The sequence below is a fragment of the Rhinopithecus bieti genome, unplaced genomic scaffold (genome assembly GCF_001698545.2).
Source record: "Rhinopithecus bieti isolate Rb0 unplaced genomic scaffold, ASM169854v2 scaffold_26106, whole genome shotgun sequence".
Lineage (NCBI taxonomy): Eukaryota > Metazoa > Chordata > Mammalia > Primates > Cercopithecidae > Rhinopithecus > Rhinopithecus bieti.
Genome location: NW_016811748.1, coordinates 588428 through 615103, shown reverse-complemented (window position 1 = coordinate 615103; position 26676 = coordinate 588428). Strand labels below are relative to the sequence as shown.

At 44.3% G+C, this 26676-nt stretch overlaps 1 protein-coding gene and 1 long non-coding RNA gene across 5 annotated transcripts in view; one reads left to right on the top strand and one right to left on the bottom strand.

Annotated features, from left to right (window-relative positions):
• LOC108544044 (uncharacterized) overlaps positions 1-8323 on the bottom strand; it is a 14921-nt gene extending 6598 nt beyond the window's left edge. Inside the window, exons 1-2 of the long non-coding RNA XR_001889724.1 lie at positions 8274-8323; positions 3812-3962 (exon numbers count right to left, since the gene is read on the bottom strand). This is a non-coding gene — a long non-coding RNA (uncharacterized LOC108544044). The remainder of the gene's footprint in view (positions 1-3811; positions 3963-8273) is intronic.
• Positions 8324-20344: 12021 nt separating this feature from the next.
• Positions 20345-26676, top strand: part of NLRP3 (NLR family pyrin domain containing 3) — a 31543-nt gene continuing 25211 nt past the window's right edge. The window contains exons 1-3 of one of the 4 annotated variants that reach the window (XM_017894984.1): positions 20345-20484; positions 22389-22626; positions 23097-23417. In XM_017894984.1, coding sequence (XP_017750473.1) covers positions 23135-23417 — 283 coding nt within the window. In that variant the 5' untranslated portion in view covers positions 20345-20484; positions 22389-22626; positions 23097-23134. Of the gene's footprint in view, positions 20485-20594; positions 20618-22388; positions 23418-26676 lie in introns of those variants that run through there. The other 3 variants (XM_017894985.1, XM_017894982.1, XM_017894983.1) reach the window with 3 other exon arrangements.

Below are 26676 nucleotides of genomic sequence, written 5' to 3'. Positions count from 1 at the left end.
CCTCGTCGCCCGGCTAGTTTTTTGTATTTTTTAGTAGAGACGGGGTTTCACCGTATTAGCCAGGATGGTCTCGATCTCCTGACCTCATGATCCGCCCGTCTCGGCCTCCCAAAGTGCTGGGATTACAGGCTTAAGCCACCGCGCCCGGCCTACAGTTTATTCTTAACAGTGTAGAGGTTAAGGGCATTGACACCCCCAAACACACACACAGAGGTGAAAATCTACATATAAATTCTGACTCCCCCAAAACTTTACTAATAGCCTACAGTTGACAGGAAGACTTACCAATAACATAAGCAGCTGATTAACACATATTTTGAATGTCATACATATTATATACTATATTCTTACAATAAAGTAAGCTAGAGACTAGAAAATGTTATTAAGAAAATCCTAAGGAAGATAAAATACATTTATTATTCATTAAATGGAAGTAGGTTGAATCATAAAGGTCTTTATTCTCATCATCTTCACATTGAGTAAGCTGAGGAAGAGGAGGAGAGGTTGGTCTTGCTGTCTTAGGAATGGCAGAAGCAGAAGAAAATCCACATATAAGTGCACCTGCACAGTTCAAATCCATGTTGTTCAAGGGTGCACTGTATGTACTAAAATGTTCACTCTCTATGATAACGAATTTTATGGAGCAGAAGAAATTACTCTACCTATAGTGTATGCAGAGGGAGATGAGATTAAGATACTACCTGTAGTGTGTGCAGAGGGAGATGAGATTAAGATTCTGCCTATAGTGTGTGCAGAGGGAGATGAGATTAAGATACTACCTATAGTGTGTGCGGAGAGAGATGAAATTAAGAAGCCAACATAGGTACAAAAGGGATTAGAAGTCAACCTGCCTGGCTTTGCCTGGTGGCTCACACCTGTAAGCCCAGCACTCTGGGAGGCAAAAATGGGTGAATCTCTTGAGTCCAGGAGTTCAAGGCCATATTGGGCAACATGGCAAAACCCTGTCTCTACGAAACAAAGAAACAAACAACAACAAAAAAACAAAACACACAAAAAATTAGCCAGGTGTGGTGGTGCACGCTTGTAGTCCCAGCTACTCTGGAGGCTGAGGTGGGAGGATCACCTAAGTCTGGGAGGTCAAGGCTCCAGTGAGCTGTGATTACACCACTGCACTCCAACCTGGGTAATAGCGAGACTCAAAAATAAAAAAAAAAGTCCACCTGCCTGATCACAGGACATCAGCAGCCAGAGGCCAATTGCTAAAGAAGGTTAGTAGATTCCTCTCCAGAGAAACTGGGTATATCCAGAGAAAATATCTCCTTATCCTGACATTTGGAGCATCCCCAATAAAATGGGTAGTTTCATACCCAGCTCTGCAAGAGAAGCTCCTCACTTCAGGTTGTAAGCTTCATCTATATTCTCAGAGCTTTGTTCTTCTAGTGCCTCACTGTTAAATTAATAGGTAAGGATCTAGAGATATTTAAGGAAAATGTGCAAGAGACAAGAAAATAAAGGTGAGAAAACATAATGCAATGGACAAATGAAACCAAAAGAAAAAAGCTAACAGTATACTTAAAGAGATAGATAAGCAACAGCAGGATTCTATCAAGTAAGAGTGGTCTGAAAGCTAGAACTCTTGGAAGTTGAAATTGTGAACCAAAATTAGTAAGAAAATAGTAGAGCTGGAAATTAAAGTAAATAGAATATATCAGAAGATAGATTCAAGTAATAGTGGATTTATCCAAAGATAGATCCAAATGATGAACAGACAAAACAGCTTCGGTGGATCAAGGCAGGGAGATTCATTTCATTGCATTTATTTCATTTCATTTCATTTATTTCATTTCATTTCATATTTCCTTTCATATTTCATTTCATTTCATTTTTTCATTTATTTCATTTCATTTTTTGAGACAGAGTCTCGCTCTGTCACCCAGGCTGGAGTGCAGTGGTGCGATCTCGGCTCACTGCAACCTCCACCTCCCGGGTTCACGGCATTCTCCTGCCTCAGCCTCCTGAGGACTACAGGCGTCCGCCACCGCACCCGGCTAAGTTTTTGTATTTTTAGTAGAGACGGGTGTTGGCCAGGATGGTCTCAATCTCCTGACCTCATGATCTGCTTGCCTCGGTCTCCCAAAGTGCTGGGATTACAAGTGTGAGCCACCACGCCTGGCCAAGGCAGGGAGATTTTTAAAAGTCAATTATTAAGATTTAAAGAAAGAGAGGGAGGAGAAAACAGAGGAGAGGAAATTAACAAAGAAATCATGCAAAAGACTTTCTTAGAACTGGTGACATTTGATCTCAGGTTGAAATGCCTCCTTAAGTGTCAGTACATAAAAGATACACATGGCTCTGAAATTCTAGAACCAAGGAAGGAATGACCGTGTAAGCATCCAAAGAAGAGAAGAAAACTAACAAAAAAAATCACCAAAAAAAGCAACAAGAATCGGAATGGCATTGTGTTTCTCAAAAGCGACATTAGATGCCAGAAGAGAAAGGAGCAATGCTTTCAAAATTTAAGAAAAAAAGTATTGTTGTCAGGCGTGGTGGCTCACGCCTGTAATCCTGGCACTTTGGGAGGCTGAGGCAGGAGGATCTCTTGAGCCCAGGCATTTGAGACCAGCCTGGGCAATATAGGGATACCTCATCTCTACAAAAAAAAAAAAAAAAAAAAAAAAAAAAAAAAAAAAAAAAAAAAGAAAGAAAAAGAAAAAAAGAAAAAAAGAAAAAAAAAAGTATTGTCAACCTAAATTTTTCAACCTAGATAAACTGTTACCAAGTGTGAGAACGAAGCATCAACACTCTCCAGCCTGAAAGGCTCAGAACATTTGCCTGATGATGCCTTTCTCAGGAAGCTCGTGGAAGATGTGCTTCAGCAAGACAAGAGAGCAAATGAAGAAAGAGAAAGGTACAGAGTCCAGGAAATCTTGGCTCCAACTAAGACGAGGGGCAAAGAGAAGCTTCAGAAGAGTGACCTCTAGAGGAACCAGTGCAGAATGTGTCGAGAGATTGAGTGCCCCGAGGGTGGTCTGGAGGGAGTAAAAGGAGACCCTCCTAGAATTGATGGCTTGATAGACTGTCATGGTGTATCCAGACATAACAAGAAGATGCAGACAATTATGAAAAAAAGGATTTATTAACTCATGAAAAAACAAGACAGTGGAAGAAAAAAATGTTCAATACTTGGCTTTGCAGTGAAGAACATTAACAATGATAAATTTGTAAACATTGAATGGTTTAATGTAAAATAGTAATTATGTTGGGGAAATGGGTGGAAGGGAGTTGAAGGGTAGGTGTAAAATAACTGCATCTGCAATGGTCTTTTTTTTTTTTTTTTTTTGAGACGGAGTCTCGCTCTGTCACCCAGGCTGGAGTGCAGTGGCCAGATCTCAGCTCACTGCAAGCTCCGCCTCCCGGGCTCACGCCATTCTCCTGCCTCAGCCTCCCGAGTAGCTGGGACTACAGGCGCCGCCACCTCGCCCGGCTAGTTTTTTTTTGTATTTTAAGTAGAGACAGGGTTTCACCATGTTAGCCAGGATGGTCTCGATCTCCTGACCTCGTGATCCGCCCGTCTCGGCCTCCCAAAGTGCTGGGATTACAGGCTTGAGCCACCGCGCCCGGCCTTGCAATGGTCTTATCAGTCAGTAAACAATGTCTAAAATGGAAAAATCAAGGAATAGCAGTATAAGCCAATTTAAGTGTAAAGAGATAAGCAGCAACCCCTCCCACCGCTGCCAAAAGTGCTAAAAGCAGTGCTTCTGAACGTGGGATGGGATGGAGAGGGCAGGTGTTCATTTAGGATTTTCACTTGGCTGCATATGACAAGAAAGCACACATTACAGTGACTTACGCAAGGCTATTGTTGTATGCTGTCTGTCAAGAGAAACAGCATCAGCTCATGAGGTCACCATAGTTCCAGACTCTTACTGTTCTTGCGCAGTCATTGACAGTGTGTGGCTTTTGTCCTCACAGGTTCAATATGGCTTTTGTATCCCCAGGTTCTGCAGTAGATGAGGAAAGACAAAGTCTAAAAGGTACATTCCAAGGAAGTCTTCCTCTTTTATAGGACCTTTTAAAATTAATAGTTTTATTGATATGGGTCACTCTTCATTTCCTCCCAAATCCCCAGCCCTAGGCAAGCATTAACATCCTTTCTGTCTCTATAGATTTGTCTTTCATGGACATTTAATATAAATGGGACCATACAATATGTGATCTTTTGCAAGTACCCTCTTTCTTGTCATATGTGTTTAAAGTTCATCCATGTAATTGAATATATCAGTAATTGTTTACTTTTTATTGCCAAGTAATATGCCACTGTATGGATAGCCACACAATGAATATGCCACATTTTGTTTATCCCTTTGGATGTCTGGATTGTTTCCACTTTTCTGCTTTTATGAATAATGCTGATATTAGCATCCATGTGGAAGTTCCTGGCACGGACGCTCCACCCAAGGGCTGGGGCAAAAGGCCCTTGGGGTTCAAATATTCTCAGCTTGCTGTGCTTAGGGCAAAGCCGGGAATTTACCCTCTGTAACTCAGAGTTGGAAGGGATGAGGAATACTGGCAGCTTCTGATGAGACTGAGAGGTGAAGGTAGAGGGGCCTCAACTTCTTGGCCCCACTCACCCAGAGTGGAGCTTCTGTCATGCTGAGAAGAGTGGGCGGGGTCAGGTTCAAGGGTAAGACTCTCACAGTTCTTACAGAGGAATTTTGTAGATCTTATGGAATAATGATTTCTTCATTTGTTGCCTGCCTTTTCAACAATTTTCAGGTAAATTAAATGGTTGATATTTTTACAATTATCATGAGTTAGGAATTTTTTTTTCTTGGAATGGGTACATTGAGCTCCTCACACTGCCACTCTGGAAGTGGAACTCTGTCAGAGGTTCCTTAAAAAAGTGACTCAATGGCTTCTGCCAGTATCTCTCTGGCCAGTTTTGTGACAGATGGTCACTCCTGTCTGCAAAGAAGGCTTGGATATGAGCAGTTTAATTAGATACATAAGCACCCCAAGTAGGGATAGTGGAAAATGGAGTTTAACTAGCACATTGCCCACAGAAAGGCTGACTGCTTAGCAGTTTTTAAAAGTCATGTACATCCATTAGTTTGATAAAAGTTAATTGTAAAATGTGAAAAAAAAAATCAGTGCCCACCAACATCATTTTTCAATATCTTCTCCTTTGATTACATAGTTGGCTTAAGGTTATACTCTAACAGGGTTTTTTTTTTCTTTTCCAAAAAGTAGTCATGAGAATGGTATTTTAAAAGTTCTTATCTGTTTTAAAAACAGCTTTATCACGACCTTTGGCTTGAATGAATGTTGACTGCATATTTAAGTCAAACTTTGCTTTAAGATTTCAAGCAGGCCTGGTGCAGTGGCTCACACCTGTAATCCCAGCACTTTGGGAGACCAAGGCAGGTGGATCACTTGAGCCCAGGAGTTCAAAACTAGTCTGGCCACCATGGGGAAACCCCATCTCTACTAAAAATACAGAAAATAGCTAGGCATGGTGGTGCACACCTGTAGTCCCAGCTACTCTGGAGGCTGAGGCAGGAGAATTGCTTGAACTGGGGAGGTGGAGGTTGCAGTGAACCGAGATATGCCATTGTACTACAGCCTGGGCAACAGAGTGAGACTCTGTCTCAAAAAACAAACAAAAAAAATTTCAATCAAATGACGTTAAGTAGAAATTCATGGGTGGCTTCATTGTTCTCATTTACAGAAGCCTTGATTTGCCGATTTTGTCCACAGAATAATTTCTCAGTCTTTATTCCCAAGTGCTGCACATCCTGAATCACTTCTTGAAGCACATTGTGACTTTTAATTTATTTTAATTTTATTTAAAATTTTAAAATTTGTATTTAGTGGGTACAAGTGCAGGTTTCTGAAAAGCATGTGTCGTGTAGTTGGGAAGTCAGGGCTCTAGTGCACCTGTCACCCAATAGTGAACCTCGTACCCAACAGGTAATTCTTTAACCTCCACCTCCCCACCCTTCCACCTTTTGTCTCAATATCTATTCCTCCACTCTGTGTGTCCTTGTGTACACATGGTTTAGCCTCCACTTATACGTGGGAACACACAGTATTTGACTTTTTGTTTCTAAATTATTTCAGTCAGGATAATGCCCATCAGTTCCATCCATGTTGCTGCAAAAGACATGATTTCATTCTTTTTTATGACATTGTGCCATTTTATTTGATAGATTGAAGCATACTTTAAGGAAGGTTTTTTGTCTTCTGCTTTGCTTGTTTTTTGAGACAGGGTTTCACTCTTGTTGCCCAGGGTGCAGTGGAGGTTGCTCACTGCAGCCTTGATCTCCTGGACTCAAAGGATCCTCCTGCCTCAAGCTCCCGAGTAGCTGGGACTATAGGTATGTGCCACCACACTTGGCTAAATGTTGTAATTTTTTGTAGAGATCTGGTCTCACTATGTTGCCCAGGCTAGTCTTGAACTCCTGGGCTCAAGTGATCCATCTGCCTTGGCTTCTCGAAATGTTGAGATTACAGGTGTGAGCCACTGTGTCTGGCTGGAGAGTTTTTTCAAGTCCTTGACATTTATTCTCTTACATTTATTCTTGTCTTTTTTGTTTGTTTATTTTTGAGACTGAGTCTTGTTCTGTCACCCAGGCTGGAGTGCAATGGCGTGATCTCGGCTCACTGCAACCTCCGCCTCCTGTGTTTAGGCGCTTCTCCTGCCTCAAGCCTCCTGAGTAGCTGGGAACCACAGGCACATTCCACCATGCCTGGCTAATTTTTATATTTTCAGTAGAGACGGGGTTTTGCCATGTTGGCCAGGCTGGTCTTGAACTCCTGGCCTGAAGTGATCTGGCCGCATTGGCCTCCTAAAATGTTAGGATTATGGGCGTCAGCGACTGCGCCCGGCCTATTCTTGTCTTTGACTTAAACATCTTTCATTTGGCTTTAAAATGCTCTTAAACATTTTTTCCTTTGCTGTCTCATTTGCTCCGTTTCTCAATCATGTTCTCCACCACACTGAATGACAATGGAGTGGAGTCTCTTTTTCTTTTGTGCTGCTTTTATTGTGATCTTCATTTCTGGAGAATCTCTCCCTTTCTTTTTATCTGAGTTTATTAGTCCATCATTTTATCTCCTTTGTATCATGTTGCCCTTGTTGTCCAACCCTTATGTTTCTTTTTCAGACCCTTACATGTGATGGACAAGACATTCTTAAATTCTTTCATCTCACAGAGAACTAGTTTTCCCCAATTGTATTAGTTTTCTATGTCTGCCATAAGAAATTTCTACAAACTTATTGTCTGAAAAACCACAAAAATTATGATCTTATAGTTCTGCAGGTCTGAAGTAAAATATGGGCCTCACTGGGCTAAAATCATGGCACTGGCAGGGCTGCGTTCCTCTCTGGGTTTCAGAGGAGATTCTGTTCCCCTGCTTTTCCAGCTTCCAGAGGCTTCCCTTATTCCTTAGCTCGTGGCCCTTTTCATCTGAGTCCTTCATACGTCACACCTCTCTGACCCTCCTTTTACCTTCCTCTTTCCCTTGTAAAGACCCTTATATTCGGGTCCATAGATTAGGCTTACCTGGATGGTCCGGGATACTCTCGCTACCTTCAGGTCAACTGACTAACAAACTTAATTCCATCTGCTGCCTTAATTCTCCTTAGCTATGTGTCATCTGTTTTATGTGGCTATCACAGAATGGCACAGCCAGGGTTATTTATAATGAGCAGAAATGTATTTGGCTCATCGTTCTGGAGGCCCGGGAGACTGAATGCACAGTGAGCACAGTGCTGGCATCTGGTGAGTGGCTTCATGCTGTGTCATCCCATGACAGAAGGCAGAAGGGGCACAGAGGGCAAGAGTAAGAGCAAGAGAAGCTGAACTTGCTTGTTTTTGTTTTGGTTGTTGTTATTTTAAGAGACAGGGTCTCTCTCTGTCATCCAGGCTGGAGTGCTGTGGCACAATCACAGATCACTGTAGCCTGGAATTCCCAGGCTCAAGTGATCCTCCCACTTCAGTCTCCCACATAGCTGGGATGATAGGTGTGCACCAGGCTGGTCTCGAACTCCTGGCCTTAAGTGATCTGGCTAATTTTTAAATTTTTTGTAGAGAGGGAGTCTCGCTGCATTGCCCAGACTGGTCTTGAACTCCTGGCCTCAAGTGATCCTCCTGCCTCAGCCTTCCAAAGTGGTGGGATTAGAGGCATGAGCCACTGCTTTTATAACAAAACTATTCTTGTAATAACGAACCCATTCCCTGGATAATGACATTAACTCATTAAGAAGCACAGTGTTCTCGTGAACTAATCACCTCTTATGAGGCCCTTACCTTCCAATACCACTTCCTTGGTGACGAGGCTTCCAGCAACATGACTTTGTGGGGGCGCATTCAAACCAGAGCGCCGCGCCACGTCATGAGAGCGCCGCGCCACGTCATGAGAGCGCCGCGCCACGTCATGAGAGCGCCGCGCCACGTCATGAGAGCGCCGCTGTCATGTCATGAGAGCGCCGCACCACGTAGAGCGCCGCCGTACGTCATGAGAGAGCCGCCACACGTCATGAGAGCGCTGCGTCATATCATGTACTTATGGTTTACGGGGTTTAGGCTATGGGCATCTCTGGGAGCCATTATTGTGCCTGCTTTGTGGTATACCATCATCGCTCAGTATTCTCCATTATCTTTTTGTCTGCCATATGCCTTTCCTCTTTTTGTTTTCTCCTCTGACATTATCTTTTATAGTTTTCATGATGGTTCTTTTAAAAAAATTGGTCACTGTTCTTGAAATAATGGAATTTTTCCTGGAGTAGCGATTTTTTGGAGAGTAGTTGGGAGAAGGCTAGCAAATATCCTCAAGGAGTCTGTGGATATCTTTCAGGGGAGATCTGTGAGTTTGGATGGGAAGAATTTTCTCTTCTTTATTTTCTCAAATGAATGTGAGTGACACAGCCCATTATTATTGGTAGGTCCTATACATTTTTCACATTAGTAATTAGATACTTTCATGTTGTTACAGATTTGCTGAAATGTCAGTTGCTGTCACCACAACTTTCAAATTATGCCAGTTATTAGGGCCACTGCTAGATATCATTAATTGCTGCATAAATATTACAAACCTTAAAAATGTTTTACCATTCCCTTTGTCATCTCTGTGTTTTATTTCACTCACTTGAAGTCCTTGTTCTGAGAAAGGATATATCCGCGTCATCGGTCATCAGACTGACAGTGAGTTTCGGGCAGTGCGAGGCCCAGGCCTGGGGATGTGCTGGCAGGGCAGGCAGCGTGAGTCCTGCCTTCCTGCGTTCATCCTGTGCTTTGTGCTCCTCTTTGTGGGGTGTGGTCCTCTCCAGACTAACGGGAAGTCTCCTTGACTCACACCAAAACCTACATGTCACAGATTTGGGGTGATTTAACTTGCACTTCTCAGCGACTGGTGTCAGCATGGCTGAGGCTGGTCTCAACCTGCAGTTTCTCCCACACTGGGAACATACAACCACTTGCTCTGGCAGATACTCGTCCGTGTTTCCTCCCCACTTCCTGCTGTCACTCACAGTGTCCAAAGAGGTTTCGAGGTTTGCCCATGGATTTGACCTTTGCCCATGGACTTGACCTTGTGGCTCCAAAGAGAGCGGGGCTCAGGGTTGACAATTCCACTAGTTTGCGCTTCAGCCCTAGAAAAACCTTGATTCTCTTTGCCTCCCCCAAGTTCTACAGAGGGTCTCCCTCATCCTGTCCCTCCTCTTCCAGGTCCCAGGTGCCAAGCACCTGGGGGTCAGTCCTCTGCTGAGTGGTGGCTCCATAGAAGTGGAGATTCCTTTTTTGTTTCTCTTTGTTGTTGCTTTTAGTTGATTTTAGAAATGTCACGGGGGCTAGAGCTATCTCCCCGCTCTCTTTATCAGTAACTCTTTTTAGCTCTTTATGTAACTTTTTAACAAATTGCTGATGTTATTTGCAACAAATAAATGATGCAGAATTGTGTGGAGCAGAAACTTATCCCAATTCAGTCACCTCTTTTAGGGGTGACCTTGGAGGCAAAAATGGTATGTGTTTTCCATTCTTTTCTCTATGCTTATACATATATTTCAAGATTTCAGTCCATGTATTATTTATATTGGTATATCTGGTAAAGCAAAATACAGTTTCTTTCTTTTAATACTCATATTGTTGCACAACCAATCTCCAGAATCCTTTCATCTTGCAAAAGTGAAACTCTGTACTCATGAAACACTAATTCCCCTTTCCTTTCTCCCCCATCCCATCCCCCACCCTCCGTTTTTTTTTTTTTTTGTCCCTGGTTCTATTTTTTGTTTCTGTGAATTTGGTTACTGTAGAAACCTCATATAAATAGAATCGTAGTGTTTGTCCTTTGGTGACTGTCCTATTGCACTCAGCAAATGTCTTCAAGGTTTGTCCATGTTGCAGTGTGTGTCAGAATTTCCTTTCTCTTTTTTTTTTTTTTTTTTTTGAGATGGAGTCTTGCTCTGCCGCCCAGGCTAGAGTGCAGTGGCCGGCTCTCAGCTCACTGCAAGCTCCGCCTCCCGGGTTCACGCCATTCTCCTGTCTCAGCCTCCCGAGTAGCTGGGGACTACAGGCGCCCGCCTCGTCGCCCGGCTAGTTTTTTGTATTTTTTAGTAGAGACGGGGTTTCATCGTATTAGCCAGGATGGTCTCGATCTCCTGACCTCGTGATCCGCCCGTCTCGGCCTCCCAAAGTGCTGGGATTACAAGCTTGAGCCACCGCGCCCGGCCTTTCCTTTCTCTTTAAACTAGAGTATTCCGTGGTGTATTTATAGTGCTTTTTGTTTTTCCGTTCGTCTGCTGAGGGAAGCTTGGGTTGTCTGTACCTTTTGGCTCTTGGGCATAGCCAACTGTTATGGACAAGGGGCACTAAAATAACCATTTTTTTTTTCCTGCAGATAACTGACTGCTCTCAAATGTCCCTTATCTCTGAAGAAGGAACTTGAATTGTTTATTTTTTGATTATTTGTTTAAAGATAAGGCTGAAAGTCAGGAGCTGTGAATTCCAATTCCTAGAGTTTCCGGTGGGCAATATAAATGAGAGGTGTGGACGGAAAGTAGTAGGTAGTAGGGAGTGGTGGGGACTGTGGAAAACTTGAGTCTGTGCTCAGTGGGGCAGCCTGTAGAAGCTCCTGGTGCCACGTTTGTTGAAGGGATGGTGGTTGACTTAGTTCTAGAATTCTAAGTTTTAAACAGAAACCTAAAATCTGACTACTTTATGTAAAAGCCCTGATTTTACATCTTGGCAACAAACTTAGAAATGTAAGTATACTGTGAGACTGAGATTTTGTGTCTACACCTCACAATAAAGATGAATCAACTAAAAATGTATTCAAAAGGAGACAGGCTTTTTTAAAAGCACCCAAAATTGTGAAAAAGAAAAAAAAAATGTAGGTGGGATTGAATTTATTCCCTCATGTGTGAAACTGTTTATATTTCAGCAATAAAATGAAAGTGACTCAGTCACTGGTTTTTAGTCAAGCCATGTACGGCTCACAAAAATCATACTATTGGCTGGGCATGGTAGCTCACGCCTGTAATCCCAGCACTTTGTGAGGCAAAGGTGGGTGGATGACCTGAAGTCAGGAGTTCGAGACCAGCCTGACCAATATGGTGAAACCCCATCTCTACTAAAATACAAAATTAGCCGGGTGTGGTGGTGGGCGCCTGTAGTCCCAGCTACTTGGGAGGCTGAGGCAAGAGAATTGCTTGAACCCGGGAGCAGAGATTACAGTGAGCCAAGATAACGCCACTGCACTCCAGCATGGGCAATAGAGTGGATTCTGTGTCAAGTCAACAAACAAACAAACAACAAAATCATACTATTACTTTTGTAATGAAGAATTCTTACCTATTTTTCTTCTCTTTGTGAGTTTGCAATAAAGTCTTCTCAATTTGCTTTAACTTGGAATGTGTCTTTCAGAAGTATTGGAGAGCATTGGGGGGCATTCCTTAAAGGTAGATGAGGCAAAGAACCATGACAAGGGGCTCTGACTCTAACACTGTTGGTGAGTTCTAGAGGTCAGATTATGAACACAGGAAAAGGAGAAGATAAATGGGATTAAGAAGCCAATTCCAAGCATATGACATAGCATGCTTATATTAAGGACTTGGCTCTCATAAAGTAAGAACTGACAGCTTTTTTCTTGATGGCCATCTACTTTATAGTCTGTCTCAGAAGGTGTAGAGGTCCAGGAATTGGGGGCCCCTGGAACTCTTGGGTCATAGACACATTAGGAAAACCCATCTCAGCTGGGGAAGCTGACTCAGCACCAGCCCTCCAGGCCCCAGAGGAGCAGTCATCCCTGGAAAGAGGGAAGAGCAGTAGTGGCAACAGAAGGTCGCTTCTCCGCACAAGAACTCACAAAGTCTCGGTAATATTATGACTGTACTTTCTGAAACCTAATTTGTCTTTGTTCATAACTTTTCCCTTCCTGCTAATCACATTTTTGCTGGTGAGAGAAAGTGAAATTGCCATTTTTAATATCAGCCAGTCACTTTCAGTTTGAAATGCAGTCTCTTTCTTGATAACCTCAGATCGTTTGGCACTCCCCACCTCCGATCTCTTCTATTCTCTCTGCTAGGGGAGGGTGTCTGGCTTCTGGGCTGATCTCTGCCTTTTCTGAGCCCCCCTGAGGTCACCCCACTTGGGCTTGTGTCTTAGTCTATTTGTACTACAAAACAGCTGAGACTGGGTGATTTCTAAAGAACAGAAATTTATTTCTTAGAGCTCTGGAGGCCATGAGGTCCAGGATCAAGGCACTGGCCTTGGTGCCCGGTGAGAAGTGCTCTCTGCTTCCAGGATGGTGCCTTATTACCATGTCCTCACATGGCCCATGGCAGATAGGCAAGAGAGAGTACCACTTTGAACCTGGAGCCCTTTTACAAGGGTGTGAATCCCATTCATGAGGGCAAAGCCCTCATGACTCAATTACCCCACAAACACCATACCCCTTAATACTGTTGTTTTGGAGGATTAAGTTATTTTTAAATTTTTATTTATGTATGTATATTTATTTATTTATTTATTTGGAGACAGGATTTGACTCCATCACCCAGGCTAGAGTACAGTGACACAATCTTGGTTCACTGCAAATCTTGACCTCCCGGGTTCAGAAGATCCTCCCACCCCAGCCTCTGAAGTAACTGGGGGCCACAGGTGCCCACCACCACACCTGGCTAATTGTATTTTTTGTAGAGACAGGGTTTCACCATATTGCCCAGGCTGGTCTTGAACTCCTGGGCTCAAGAGATCCTCCTGCCTTGGCCTCCCAAAGTCATGGGATTACAGGTGCCCAGCTGGGGATTAACTTCTAACATGAATTTTGGAGGGACACCATTATTCCAGCCATAGCATCTTGGGTACTAGCCTCCTTCCCCACTGCATCTGGCACCACATCCTCACCCTAGCGTCAGGCCTCCTCAGATTCCCAGTCATCCCCCAAACTTCTGTTTCTTCCTTGGGTCTGAGCCATGCAGCGTTTTGTGAATATGTCCTGCCTGCTCACCTGGCACCTGGGTGCCAATTCCTTGTTATTTTCAAAGCGAGGTTTCTTTCTCTGAGAGGCATACGCTTTCTCTGGGCCACATCGGGACCATGAGGTATGTTTTCTTCTGCTAGATCCTAGTAGGTTCTGTCCCTAATGGATGCTGGTCTGATCACCTATGGGGTCTGTTGTACTCCTGTTAAAATACTATGCTGCCTCACAGGGCAGAGCACATGCCTAGCTTTAGGCAATTTATGCCCTGACTTTAGGAAGAATTGGCACCTATTGGGGAAGGAGGACATTTTAAAAAGGGAGCACTGCTACCTGGAGAACTGGTGTGATGATAGGGGTTGAAGAGGCCGGAGAGACCCACAGTCAGTAGCATCTTATTTCAAAGCCACCAAAATCATACCAACTTGATATCTGTTCTAGGAAACACCCCTTTTCTCTTGGTTTATTTATTTATTTAATTTTATTTTTTTTGAGACGGAGTCTCACTCTGTCACGCAGGCTGGAGTGCAGTGGCATGATCTCGGCTCACTGCAAGCTCCACCTCCCAGGTTCAAGCTGCCTCAGCCTCCTGAGTAGCTGGGATTACAGGTGCCCGCCACCGAGCCCAGCTAATTTTTGTATTTTTAGTAGAGATGGGGTTTCACCATGTTGGCCAGGCTGATCTCCAACTCCTGACTTCAGGTGATCCACCCGCCTCCGCTTCCCAAAGTGTTGGGCTTACAGGCATGAGCCACCGCGCCCGGCCTCCTTTTCTCTTTTTTTAATCAGAAAGTTATGTATGCTTGTTGGAAAAAAGTCAATCAATACAGAAACGAATAAGGTCTAGAAAATATAAATCCTCTCTGTTTTCCTATTTCCTGTGTCGAGTTTCAAATATAGATCTTCCTGATTTGTCTACACATGTATTAGGCAGTGCAAATGTGTGTTTTATTTTATCTTTTCTCTTTTTATTATATTTATTTAAGGTGCACAACGTGATGTATTGGTATACATATACATAGTGAAATGATTACTATAGTCAGGCAAGTTAACATATTCATTGCCTCACAGGTTTTTGTTTTATTTTTTTGTTTTTTTGTTTTTGTTTTTTTTAGCATAGTAAGAACACCTAAAATCTCTCTTAGCAAATTTGTAATATACAATCCTATGAACTATGGTTCTCATGTTGCACATTGCATCTATAGTCTTATTCATCCCTCCCATTTCCTCCTTCTGGTCACTACCATTCTACTCTGTTTCTATGTATTTGACCTTTTAAAGATTGCACATATAAGACTGATCATGCAGTATTTGTTTTTCTATGCCTGGCTTATTTCACTTAGCGTAGTGTCCTGCAAGTTCATCATGTGATACATTTAAAAAATCTCTCGCTCTCTATATATAGCCTTAGCCCAACTTGCCTGATACCTGATAGAATACTATTGTGCCCTTGCCCGTGACAGAGCTGTCAGACCAGGGCTGACAAGCAGAATCCCCTTTGCAGTAGCAGCTCCTCATGTGTGCTTACTAAGCCCTTAAAATGCTACTGTGTGGGGCAGTGTGGGTTTGAGCAAATGAAAAGCAACGCCAGCCTCTGCAGCCTAAGAGAATCTCTCCTTCAGGGAAGCAATATGTCTTCTCGTTACTCACTGAGAAGGATAACGACCTCCTCCCTAGGCTGCCAGTGGAGGGATCAGCACATTGCTGGACAGAGAGAGCAGTGGTGAGCAGTGGGAGCTGAGCTCAGGGTTATCTGTAGGGTCAGCACTGCACTGCAGCGTCATTACCGTTCTGTTTTTTCTCACTATGTTGCCTGGCCTGGACACAAACAATCCTCCTGCCTCAGCTTACTGCTCTGTTTTGGACTTCCCCGTGGAATCTTGACTTTCAACTTTCAGTGTTTTAGGTCTCATTCCCTCACCTATACTTTCTTCTTCTTCTTTTTTTTTTTTTTTGAGACAGGGTCTTGCTCTGTCACCAAGGCTGGAGTACAGTGGTGCACTCATAGCTCACTACATCCTTGAACTCCTGGCCTCAAACGATTCTGCTGTCTCAGCCTCCCAAGTAGCTGAGACTATAGACGCACAACACCACACCTGGCTAATTTTGCTTTTATTTTCTCTTTTGTAGAGATGGACGTCTCACTGTCTTTCCCAGGCTGGTCTTGAACTCCAGGGCTCAAGCAACTCTCCCACCTTGGCCTCCCAAAGTGATGGGATTACATGCATGAGCCACTGTGCCCAGCCCCACACCTATACTTCCATGTCTTGTGTCTGGATTTTGGGGTTCAGAAATCTCCTATCACATTTCCTCAGCCTACTTCTACCCATGAAAACGGTGCTTTTCCCAGTCTCCATACCAGCCCTGTTTCTTTTCCCCTTACCCTCTGGATCCTACACCAGCTATTCATTGCTCAGTCTGGACCTTACACCAGCTATTCATTGTTCATTCTGGATCTTGCACCAGCTATTCATTGTTCATTCTGGATCTTGCACCAGCTATTCATTGCTCAGTCTAGATCTTACACCAGCTATTCATTGCTCAGTGTGTATTTACATTTTTGCTTGTTTGTTTCCTCTGCTGTATTCAACTTGAAATCATTCATGCAATTTTAGTTTGGAATTTAGTGCTGTGAGTTCCAGTCCATTTAAGTGAGCTTTGGATATTTAATGGAAGTAGTTATTTTTCTTAAATGTACAAGAGTAAATTATTATTATTTATGTTTTTTTTTTTTTGCATGAATGATGCATGGAAAATCACTACGTTTTACTTTTGTGAGTTGACTTATTTATTTGTGTTGATTTTGATATTCCCAAATCTGAAACAAATTTTTTTCAGAATGCATAATAACACACAGAGTATGGTGGTCTTTCATTGACAAGTTTTTATATATGATGAGAGTATCTTTTCAAGATTCTTTTTTTTTTTTTTTTTGAGACGGAGTCTCGCTCTGTCACCCAGACTGGAGTGCAGTGGCCAGATCTCAGCTCACTGCAAGCTCCGCCTCCCGGGTTCACGCCATTCTCCTGCCTCAGCCTCCCGAGTAGCTGGGACTACAGGCGCCGCCACCTCGCCCGGCTAGTTTTTTGTCTTTTTAGTAGAGACGGGGTTTCACCGTGTTAGCCAGGATGGTCTCGATCTCCTGACCTCGTGATCCGCCCGTCTCGGCCTCCCAAAGTGCTGGGATTACAGGCTTGAGCCACCGCGCCCGGCCCTTTTCAAGATTCTTAATCTACCTTTTGTTTTATATAGGGTCTCACGCTGTCACCCAGGCTAGAGTGTGGTGGCACAATCCTAGCTCACTGCAGTCTCAATTTCCTGGGCTCAAGTGATTCTCCTATCTCAGCATCCTGAGTAGCTGGTACTACAGGCATGCACTACCACATCTATCTATTTTTTAATTTTTTAAATTTTTTGTGGAGATGGGGTCTCACTATGTTGTCCAGGCTGCTCTTGGCCCCCTGGCTTCAAGTGATCCTCCTGCCTCAGCCTCCCGAAGCATTGGGATTAAAGGTTTGAGCCACTGAAACTGGCCTACAATTTGAATACTACTGTACACTTTACATTTTGCTGTCAGGTATTATTTTATTTGTTTTTTCCTCTCTACAATAATGTATTGTAGATCAGGTATTGTTTTATTTGAACCTCACAGGAAAGCTGAGGTGAGGGTCGCAGGCAAGGAGTCGGGCCACTGGAGTGGTCACAGCATTCAGTGGAGAGTAAAGCAGCGAAGGCTGGAAACCTCATCCATTTCTCATGAGCTTCCCACTGCCCCGAGTGACTGATGTCCTTACATAATTGCAGCCAGTTCACCAGCTGCATGATTGACAGTGGCTTAATTGACAATTGCCAAAACCTGGAAACAGCCCAAATGTCCTTGGCCTAGGGAATGGAAAACCAAATTGTGGCCTATCCATCCCATGAAATACTTTACTGCAGTAAAAAGGAACGAGCTACTGATCTGAATCTCATATGCATCATATGAAGTGAGCGGACTCGCTCACCAAAGGCTGCACACTGTTTATGTGACACTGTGGAAAAGGCAATGCTTTAGCAGGTGGAGGAAGTGGGGCTGCGGGTGGGGACAGAGGCTGACTATGCGGCAGCACAGTGGATGGGGACAGAGGCTGCACAGGGAACGTGTGCAGCCGATGCAGGTGCTCTGTGTCTTGGTTGTGGTGGTGGGTAGGTAGCTATATGCTTATAAGTGCTCACGGGCCTGTGCATGAAAAAGGTGCGAATATTTATTTTGTTGTGCATATTTAAGGTGTATAACATGGCGGTTTGATATACATAGTGAAATGATTGCTGCAGTCAAGCAAACTAACATGAGTTAACATAGCCACCATCTCACATAATAATCTTTATTGTGTGTGGTGAAAACGTCTTAAATCTCTCTTAACAAATTTCAGGTTTATAATTTTTTTTTTTTTTTTTTTGACAGAAGTCTCTCTCTGTGGCCCAGGCTGGAGTGCAGTGGCCGGATCTCCAGTCACTGCAGAGCTCCGCCTCCCGGGTTCAGGCCACTTCTCCTGCCCTCAGCCTCCCAAGTAGCTGGGACTACAGTGCGCCCGCCACCTCGCCCGGCTAGTTTTTAATACCTTTTATTAGTAGAGACGGCGTTTGGTTTCACTGTGTTAGCCAGGATGGTCTCGATCTCCTGACCTCGTGATCCGCCCGTCTCGGCCTCCCAAAGTGCTGGGATTACAGGCTTGAGCCACCGCGCCCGGCCTCAATTTTTAATACTAACTAATATTGTATTGTGTATATATGCCCTAAACTCTTTATTTATTAATCTGTCAACAGACACCTGGGTTGTGTGCCTATCTGGACCATGGTGAATAATGCTGCTATGAACATGGGTGCACAGATGTCTTTGTGAGGTGGTGATTTTATTTCCTTTGGATAGACACTCAGAAGAAGGATTACTGGGTCATATGGCAGTTCTATTTTTAATTTCTTTAGGAGCCTCCTTATTGTTTTCTGCAATGGCTGCACCAGTCTGCATTCTCAGCAGCAGCGTGCAAGGGTTCCCTGTTCTTCATGCCCGAGTCAACGTTTGTCTCTTGTCGTTTTGATAATAGCTATCCTAACAGGTTTGAGGTGGTACCTCATTGTGGGTTTGGTTTGCATATCCCTGATGATTAGTGATGTTGAGCACTTTTTCGTATACATGTTGGCCATTTTTGTTTCTTTGGAGAAATGTCTATTCAGGTCATTTCTTCATTTTAAAAATCAGATTATTTGTTTTATGCTATTGAGTTGTGTGAATTGCTTACATATTTTGGATATTAACTACTTATCTGATATATGGCTTAAAAATATTTTCTTCCAATTTGTTGGCTGCCTTTTCACTCTGTTGATTGTTTCTTTTGCTATACAGGAACTTTTTAGTTTGATGTATTCCCACTTATTTATCTTTACTTTTGTTCCTTTGCTTTTGGTGAGACATTAAAATATCCATGCCAAGGCTAATATCAAGAAGTTTTCTCCTCTGTTATCTATTTTTTATTTTTAGTTTTTAATTTGTTTAGAGATTGGCTCTCATTCTGTCACCCAGGCTGGAATGCAGTAGAGTCATTACAGCTCACTGTTACCTCAAATTCCTGGGCTCAAGTGATCTTCTTGCCTTGGCCTCCTGAGTAGCTGGGCTACAGGTGCACACCACCATGCCTGGCTAATTTTGTTTTTATTTTGTAGAGACAAAGTCTCACTATGTTGCCCAGGCTGATCGTGAACTTCTGGCCTAAAGTGATCCTCCTGCTTCGGCCTCCAAGAGTGCTGGGATTACAGGCATGAGCCACCATGCCTGGCTTCTTCTGTGTTTTCTTCTAGGAGTTTTACAGTTTTAGATCTTATGTTTAGATCTTTAATCCATTTTGCGTTGGGATTATAGGCATGAGCCCCTGCGCCCAGCCTGAGCTCCTTTCTTTTGGAGCATATTTGGTCTGCTTTCTCTCTAGCTTCAGCACCTGAAGTTTTTGCCGCTGCTGCCCCGGGCCCGGCCCTGAATGACACCTTCGTCTGGTTCACGGAGACTCAGGTCTGCTCTCATGCCCCTGAGCAGGACTAGATGCGTCTCTCATTTTGTAGAGCATTCTCTCTGCAATTCTGTAGAAAGGTGGTGGTCATCGGAACCAACTGCTTCTTTTAGCTTCTCTGTGCCAGGCTCTGTTTTAAAGGCCTCATGTTTAGCCAGTCACTCAGTGTTTTCTGACAGCCTTCTAGGATAGGTGCCATTATTTGGGTTGATGTAGTGCTTGGTCAAATGCAGCATAATGAAGGGATCAAGGAGGGAAGAATTCCAAGCGAAGCCACTTGTTCACCCATCCTGAGTCTAGGAGATTGGGAAGATCTAAAGAAGTAGCAGGCGATTATTGTCACCATTTTACAGATAGAGGCACAGAGAGACCCAGTCATTTGCTGACATCCCTCCACTGAACTGGGCGCTCGTCCTTGTCACTCACCCAGAGGCTGAGCAAGTGCCTCTCACCCACCAAGCTCTGTTGAACTTGTGCCTTTGCCAGCTGTGATCCTGTGGCTGTCTCATGGAGCTGCAGAGTAGGTCTGTGTGTGTCTCTCCTCAAGCTACTCAAGGTGAGGCTTTGTGTGCATGCCTGGCACACACCAGCCATTCCATAAGTGTTAGTGGAACAGGTGAGTCAATAAGTCAGGGAGTAAAATTTGTGCTTTAAAAGTAGAACATGACGGAGAGAACTTGTACTGCCTTCCAGCCACCTTGCTGTGAGTGGACAGGGCATGGACTCTGGAGTTTGAAGGCTGGGTCAGGTCATGCTCTGGATTCTTTACTCGCTCACATGGCATGTCCTTAGTTTCACTTCCCTCGCTGTCATTGGAGCTGTTGCAGCGGGCAGTGTCAGAGGCAACATCCGTTTAGCACTGCCAATTCAACCCCTAGCCCCATCTTATACTGGCCTGCCACCCTGCTTCTGTGGGGTGCCTCAGAGGAGAGCAAGGTGAACCCAACTATGGAACCGAGACACGGCTTTGACAATACTGTTGATCCCGTTTGGAAAATCCAGCTATGTGAGTAACCATTAGTTTCTCTGCCTCTGCTATGATGTAAGTGGGGACCACATCCTTCCTGCCCCTTCTGGGGCTGTGACTGCTATAAATTCATTGCATTTCCTCTCTAGCTGTTCCTGAGGCTGGCATCTGGGTAAGTCCAACTCCGTGGGGCAGGGTAGGCGACAGGACTGGGAGAGCAGTGGGGGAGGTTGTGTTGAGAGGGCAGAACTTGTCTTGGTTAATGCACTAGCAATTTCTTCTGCTAGCTCCAAGTTTGTGCTTCAACAACATTTCTGGAATGTTCTTTTATCATCATTTGGGCTCTACGTGTGCAAGTGCATGTGTGTGTATGTGGTGGGGGAAAGGGGAGAGGACGGGGCAGCAAGCATAGTTTACACCCATGACTTCAGCAGATTTGCCCAGTCTCCCTCCCAGGGGAGAAGATGCATGGGATACATAGAAGGAAACAAACCTCCTTAAAAACCAAAGGGCAGCAGATATTGTGCTGGTGTTAGGGTGGAAGGAGCACAGAAGAAAGGCAGAATCCTGATGCGGATTGAAGGACTGATGGGGCAGGAGCTGGGAGGGTATGCAGAGCTCATAGGGCTGTCTGGAGAGCAGTCACCTCAGGATGCACAGGGCTGGGTTTGCAGGGCTCAGGAGGCGAGGAGTAGATAGGCAGGAATGGAGATGGGACGGGAGAGATGAGTGAGTCTGGGGCGTCTTGACATTGAACTACAGTCACAGAAATTCCAGTTTGGAGAGCTCCACTGTTCTCCAGGTTCTCTCCCTCCCTTGAGTGTTATTTATGGCTTTGGGTTGAGGTGCTTTGCCAAATACAGTATAATCAAGGGATCAAGGAGGGAGCAATTCCAAACAAAGCCAGCTTGTTTGTCCAGCCAGGCTCTAGGAGATATGGAAGATCTAAAGATACAGCAGGTGATTGCTAGTTTTTGTGGAACTCAAAGTCTAGTTGGGAAGACTATGTTGGTGAATGCTGCAGTGAAATACCTGTGATAAATGCTGGGAAAGTGTGTCTTTTAGTCATCTATTTTGTTGTCTTTGTCTTTGTCTGACTGAAACAAGTGATGGAAGACATGGTCTCACAGCTCTAGTCAAAATCCTGGCTCTGCTCCTTCCTGGCTCCAAGCCCCTCGGCAGGCTTCTTAGTCCCCCTAAGACTCAGTTTATGCATCTATAAAATGGGCTAGGATTAGATGCACCTCATAGAGCTCTGTGCAGGTTAGATGGGGAAAAACAGTGAGCGCCTAGCCTGTGGAAAGGTCTAAATTAATGTGAATTATAATGATAATTGCAGATTTTGCAAGGAGACATTAGATAGATGTATGTTTTTATTTATTTTATTTTATTTTTTGAGACAGAGTTTTGCTCTTAATGCCCAGGCTGGAGTGCAGTGGCGTGATCTTGGCTCGTCGCAACCTCAGCCTCCCAGATTCAAGCAATTCTCCTGCCTCAGCCTCCCGAGTAGCTGGGATTATAGGTGCCGCCACCATGCCCAGCTAATTTTTGTATTTTTAGTAGAGACAGGGTTTCTCCGTGTTGGTCAGGCTGATGTCCAACTCCTGACCTCAGGTGATCCACCCACGTCGGCCTCCCAGTGCTGGGATTACAGGGATGCATGTTTTTATTATTCTCCGTTATGCACTCCCAGCTTCATCTTACTTCAAACCACTGGTTGATAGAAGTGCAGTCAAAGACCATCCCCTCCTCTGCAAGCTTTTATGTTCTCTCTCCTCTCTCCCTAGCCATGTCCTGCTCTGCTATCAACACAGTTACTCACCTCCTGGCCTTCTCCTTCTATTGTCTCGCATCCCTCTTCCCTCATGAAAACAGAAGCAAAGAGCTAGAGCCTTCGGTTTGGAGGAACTGAGAACATTCTCTTCTGCTTTCTCATTTTATAGATGAGGAAACTGAAGTGGAGGAATAGTGAAGAGCTCATCCAACATTGTAGCCCCGTAATCAACGGGACAAAAGTTTTCTTGCTGATGTGTCAAGATGGCATCATGAACTGGTTGTTCACTGTAAACTGTAATACAATCCTGTTTATGGACGTGTTTACATATTTTTCCCTGCGTAGGGAAGCCTTTCTTCCATAGCTCAGAACACACTCCTAGATCGAGGCAACAGGAGAACTTTCTGGTAAGCATTTGGCTGATTTTTTTTTTTTTTTGAGGTGGAGTCTCCCTGTGTCACCCAGGCTGGAGTGCAGTGGCGTGATCTTGGCTTACTGTAACCTCCACTTCCCGGGTTCAATCAGTTGTTGTACCTCAACTTCCTGCGTAGCTGGGATTACAGGCACCCACCACCACACCCAGCTAATTTTTGTATTTTTAGTAGAGACGCAGTTTCGCCATGTTGGCCAGGCTGGTCTTGAACTCCTCAGCTCAGGTGATCTGCCTACCTCAGCCTCCCAAAGTGCTGGGATTACAGGTGTGAGCCACTGTGGCTGGCCTTGGCTAACTTTTCAAAATTAACGATTATGACTTGTTACAGTCATGTGAACTTTTTTTTTCTGTCTGTTTGCTGAGTTTTTGATAATTTATCTCTCTCAAAGTGGAGACTTTAAAAAAGACTCATCCGTATGCCGTGTTCACTGCCTGGTATCTTAGTGAGGACCGAAGCCTAAGGACCCTGAGAACGGCTGCAGATGAAGATGGAAAGCACCCGCTGCAAGCTGGCCAGGTACCTGGAGGACCTGGAGGATGTGGACTTGAAGAAATTCAAGATGCACTTAGAGGACTATCCTCCTCAGAAGGGCTGCATCTCCCTCCCGAGGGGTCAGACAGAGAAGGCAGATCACGTGGATCTAGCCACGCTAATGATTGACTTCAATGGGGAGGAGAAGGCGTGGGCCATGGCCGTGTGGATCTTTGCTGCCATCAACAGGAGAGACCTTTATGAGAAAGCAAAAAGAGATGAGCCGAAGTGGGGTGAGTGGAAGGAAGACTTTAAAAAAAATTGTGGCGAAGTGCACATCATGTACAATTTTCCACCTTAATTTTTTTTTTTTTTTTGAGACGGAGTTGCTCTTGTTGCCCAGGCTGGAGTGCAGTGGCGCGATCTTGGCTCACTGCAACCTCCACCTCCCGGGTTCAAGCGATTCTCCTGCCTCAGCCTCCCACGTAGCTGGGACTACAGGCGTTGCGCCTCCACGCCCGGCTAATTTTGTATTTTTAATAGAGATGGGGTTTCTCCATGTTGCTCAGGCTGGTCTCAAACTCCCGACCTCAGGTGATCCGCCTGCCTTGGCCTCGCAAAATGTTGGGATTATAGGTGTGAGCCACCGTGCCTGGCCTTAATAATATTTAAATGTACAGTTCAGTAGTGTTAGGTACACTCAAATTGTGCAACCAATCTCCAGAACTGTTTTCGTCTTGCAAAACTGAAACTCCTCACCCGTTGGACAGTAACTCCCCCTTGCCTCATTCTCCTAGCCCTGGTAACCACCTTTCTATTTGCCACCTCTGTGAATCTTACTACTCTGGGTACCTCATGTAAGTGGAGAAACATACAGCATTTTTTTCCTTTATGAGTGGTTTATTTCACTCAGCATAATGTCCTCAGGGTTCAACTATGTTGTATCACGTGTCAGAATTCCCTTCCTTTAAAAAAGACTGTATAAATACTCCATGGTATGCATATACCAAATTTTGCTTAGTTATCTGTTGATGGACACCTGGATTACTTCTACGTTTTTGTTATTGTTAATGCTGTTATGAGTGTCGGTGCACAAATATCTCTTCAAGACCCTGCTTTGAATTATTTGGGGTGTATACTCAGAAGTGAAATTTCTGAATCATATGGTAATTCTGTTTGATATTTTGAGGAACTGCTCTACTGTTTTAGATACCATCTGTGCCATTTCCCACCAGTAGCACACAAGGGTTCCAATTTCTCCATATCCTAAGAGGACATGTTATTTTTATTTATTTTTCCTTTTTTATAGTAGCCATTCCAATGAGTGTGAGGTGGTATCTCACTGTAGTTTTGATTTCCATTCCCCTAATGGTAAGTGATGCTGAGCACCTTTTTGTGTGCTTGTTGGCCATTTTTAGAGCTTCTTCAGAGAAAGTTCTGTTCAAGTTCTTTTCTCATTTTCAGATCAGATTTGGTTTTTGTTGTTGCCTTGTAGGAGTTCTTTATATATTCTAGATATTAACCTCATGTTAGATATATGATTTACAAATATTTTCTCCCATTCTGTGGGTTGTCTTTTCATTCTGTTAACTGTGTCCTTTGATGCACAGAAGTTAGTATTTTTTTTTTTTAATAATTTCTTGGCCGGGCATGGTGGCTCATGCCTGTAATTCCAGCACTTTGTGAGGCTAAAGTGGGTGGATCACCTGAGGTCAGGAGTTCAACACCAGCCTGGCCAACATGGCAAAACCCCATCTCTACTAAAAATACAAAAACAATTAGCCGGGCGTGGTGGTGGGAGCCTGTAATCCCAGCTACTCAGGAGGCTGGCCTGAGGTGGGAGAATCGCTTGAACCCGAGGAGTGGAGGTTGCAGTGAGCTGAGATTGCACCACTGCACTCCAGCCTGGGCTAAAGAGCAAGACTCCGTTTCAAAAAATAAAAATCTCTTTTATTGTCTTGGTTTCTTCCTCTTTTCCCCTCTCATGGTAGTGCTATGAGAAGGTGGAGGCAAACTGTTTTCTCTAACTCCTTTAAAAAGCCATTGCAGAGTGTACCTACCCCCTGGGCACCTGCCATGATTAGTTCCTCTTTATCCGAATCTCAGCAGTGCCTGGACCCGCCTCCAGTCCTCCATCCAGCTCCTCAGATCACATGTTTTGTCCAGTGTATGCTGTGTGGTCAACAGGCTTGGGCCTCTGCTTCCTATGGCCCAGAGGGCAGCCTCTCTCCTCGAAGAACCGTGGAGTTTGTGGCAGAAGCCTTTCCTTTCACCATCACTTTGGAAATTGGAATGTGAAAGAAATTCTCTTAATCCCCATGTACACATTGAGGATAAGATTCTTTCTTTTGTCTTGTGTTCTAGGCAAAGGCAGGGCTCAGAGAAGGGCAGGGTATTGCAGGATGATGATGTGGAGCCGGTAGTGATGGGAAGGAGAAATAAAAATGAGTCAGTGGATAGGGAGACACATGTTAAGGCAGGGCAGCAGTGTGGGTGTAATGACACTGAGGAAACAGGCGTGTGCAGCCGGGGGAGATCAGAAACCGACTTCCGCAATGACTCTCACCTGTAGTCCCAGCTACTCAGGAGGCTAAGGCGGGAGGATCGCTTGAGCCCAGGAGTTCAAACCCTGCCTGAGCAACATAGTGAGACCTCATCTCTGAATAAATAAATAAAGCAATTATCATTGCGTTAGTACTTATATACTCACATACCCAAAGGAAAGTGTCATAATCACAACTGTAGAAGTACTTTGCTAAGCAGTTTTTATGAATTTTGTGGCACATTCAAGAACCCCATGAAATAGCTTCTGGTTTTATCCCTCCTGCAAGTGAATGAAGTGAACCTGGAAGAGATTCTGACTGGCCCAGGCCTTCTTTCTAGCCATACCCAGAGCTGGGGCAAAAAGCAGAGTGTGTCTTTGATCAAAGCCCAGCTCTTAACCACTATACCATCTTAGCTTCCATGTCTGGATTTTGAGGCAGAGAAGTTATAACTAGGGTCAGAAGTTTGTTTATTTGTTTCCTGGGGTGGGGTTAGGTTTCAGGTAATAGACTTTGGCTAATCTACTGTGATGGCTCATACCCAAGTCCCAGTTACTCAGGTGCTGAAGTAGGTGGATCACTTGAGCTCAGGAGTTCCAGGCTGGAGTGAGCTGTGACTGTGCCACTGCCCTCCAGCCTAGGGGACAAAGCAAGACTCTGTCTCTTAAAAAAAATAAATAAAAAGAATAAGGTTTTGGTTTTGGCTTAGATTGTTTGGATTTTGTTTTGTGACATGGTTACCAATACCTTTCTTTACTTTCAGAATAAGTAGGCAGCTGTCAGAGGTCTTTATGGGCTGGGCACAGTAGCTCATGCCTGTAATCCCAGCACTTCAGGAGGCCAAGGTGGGAGGATTGCTTGAGCCCAAGAGTTTGAGACCAGCCTGGGCAACATAGTGAGAACCTGTATCTACAAAAAATGCAAAAATTAATTGGGCGTGGTGGCATGTGTCAATAGTCTCAGCTGTTCCGGAGGCTGAGGTGGGAGGCTCACTTGAGCCCAGGAGGTT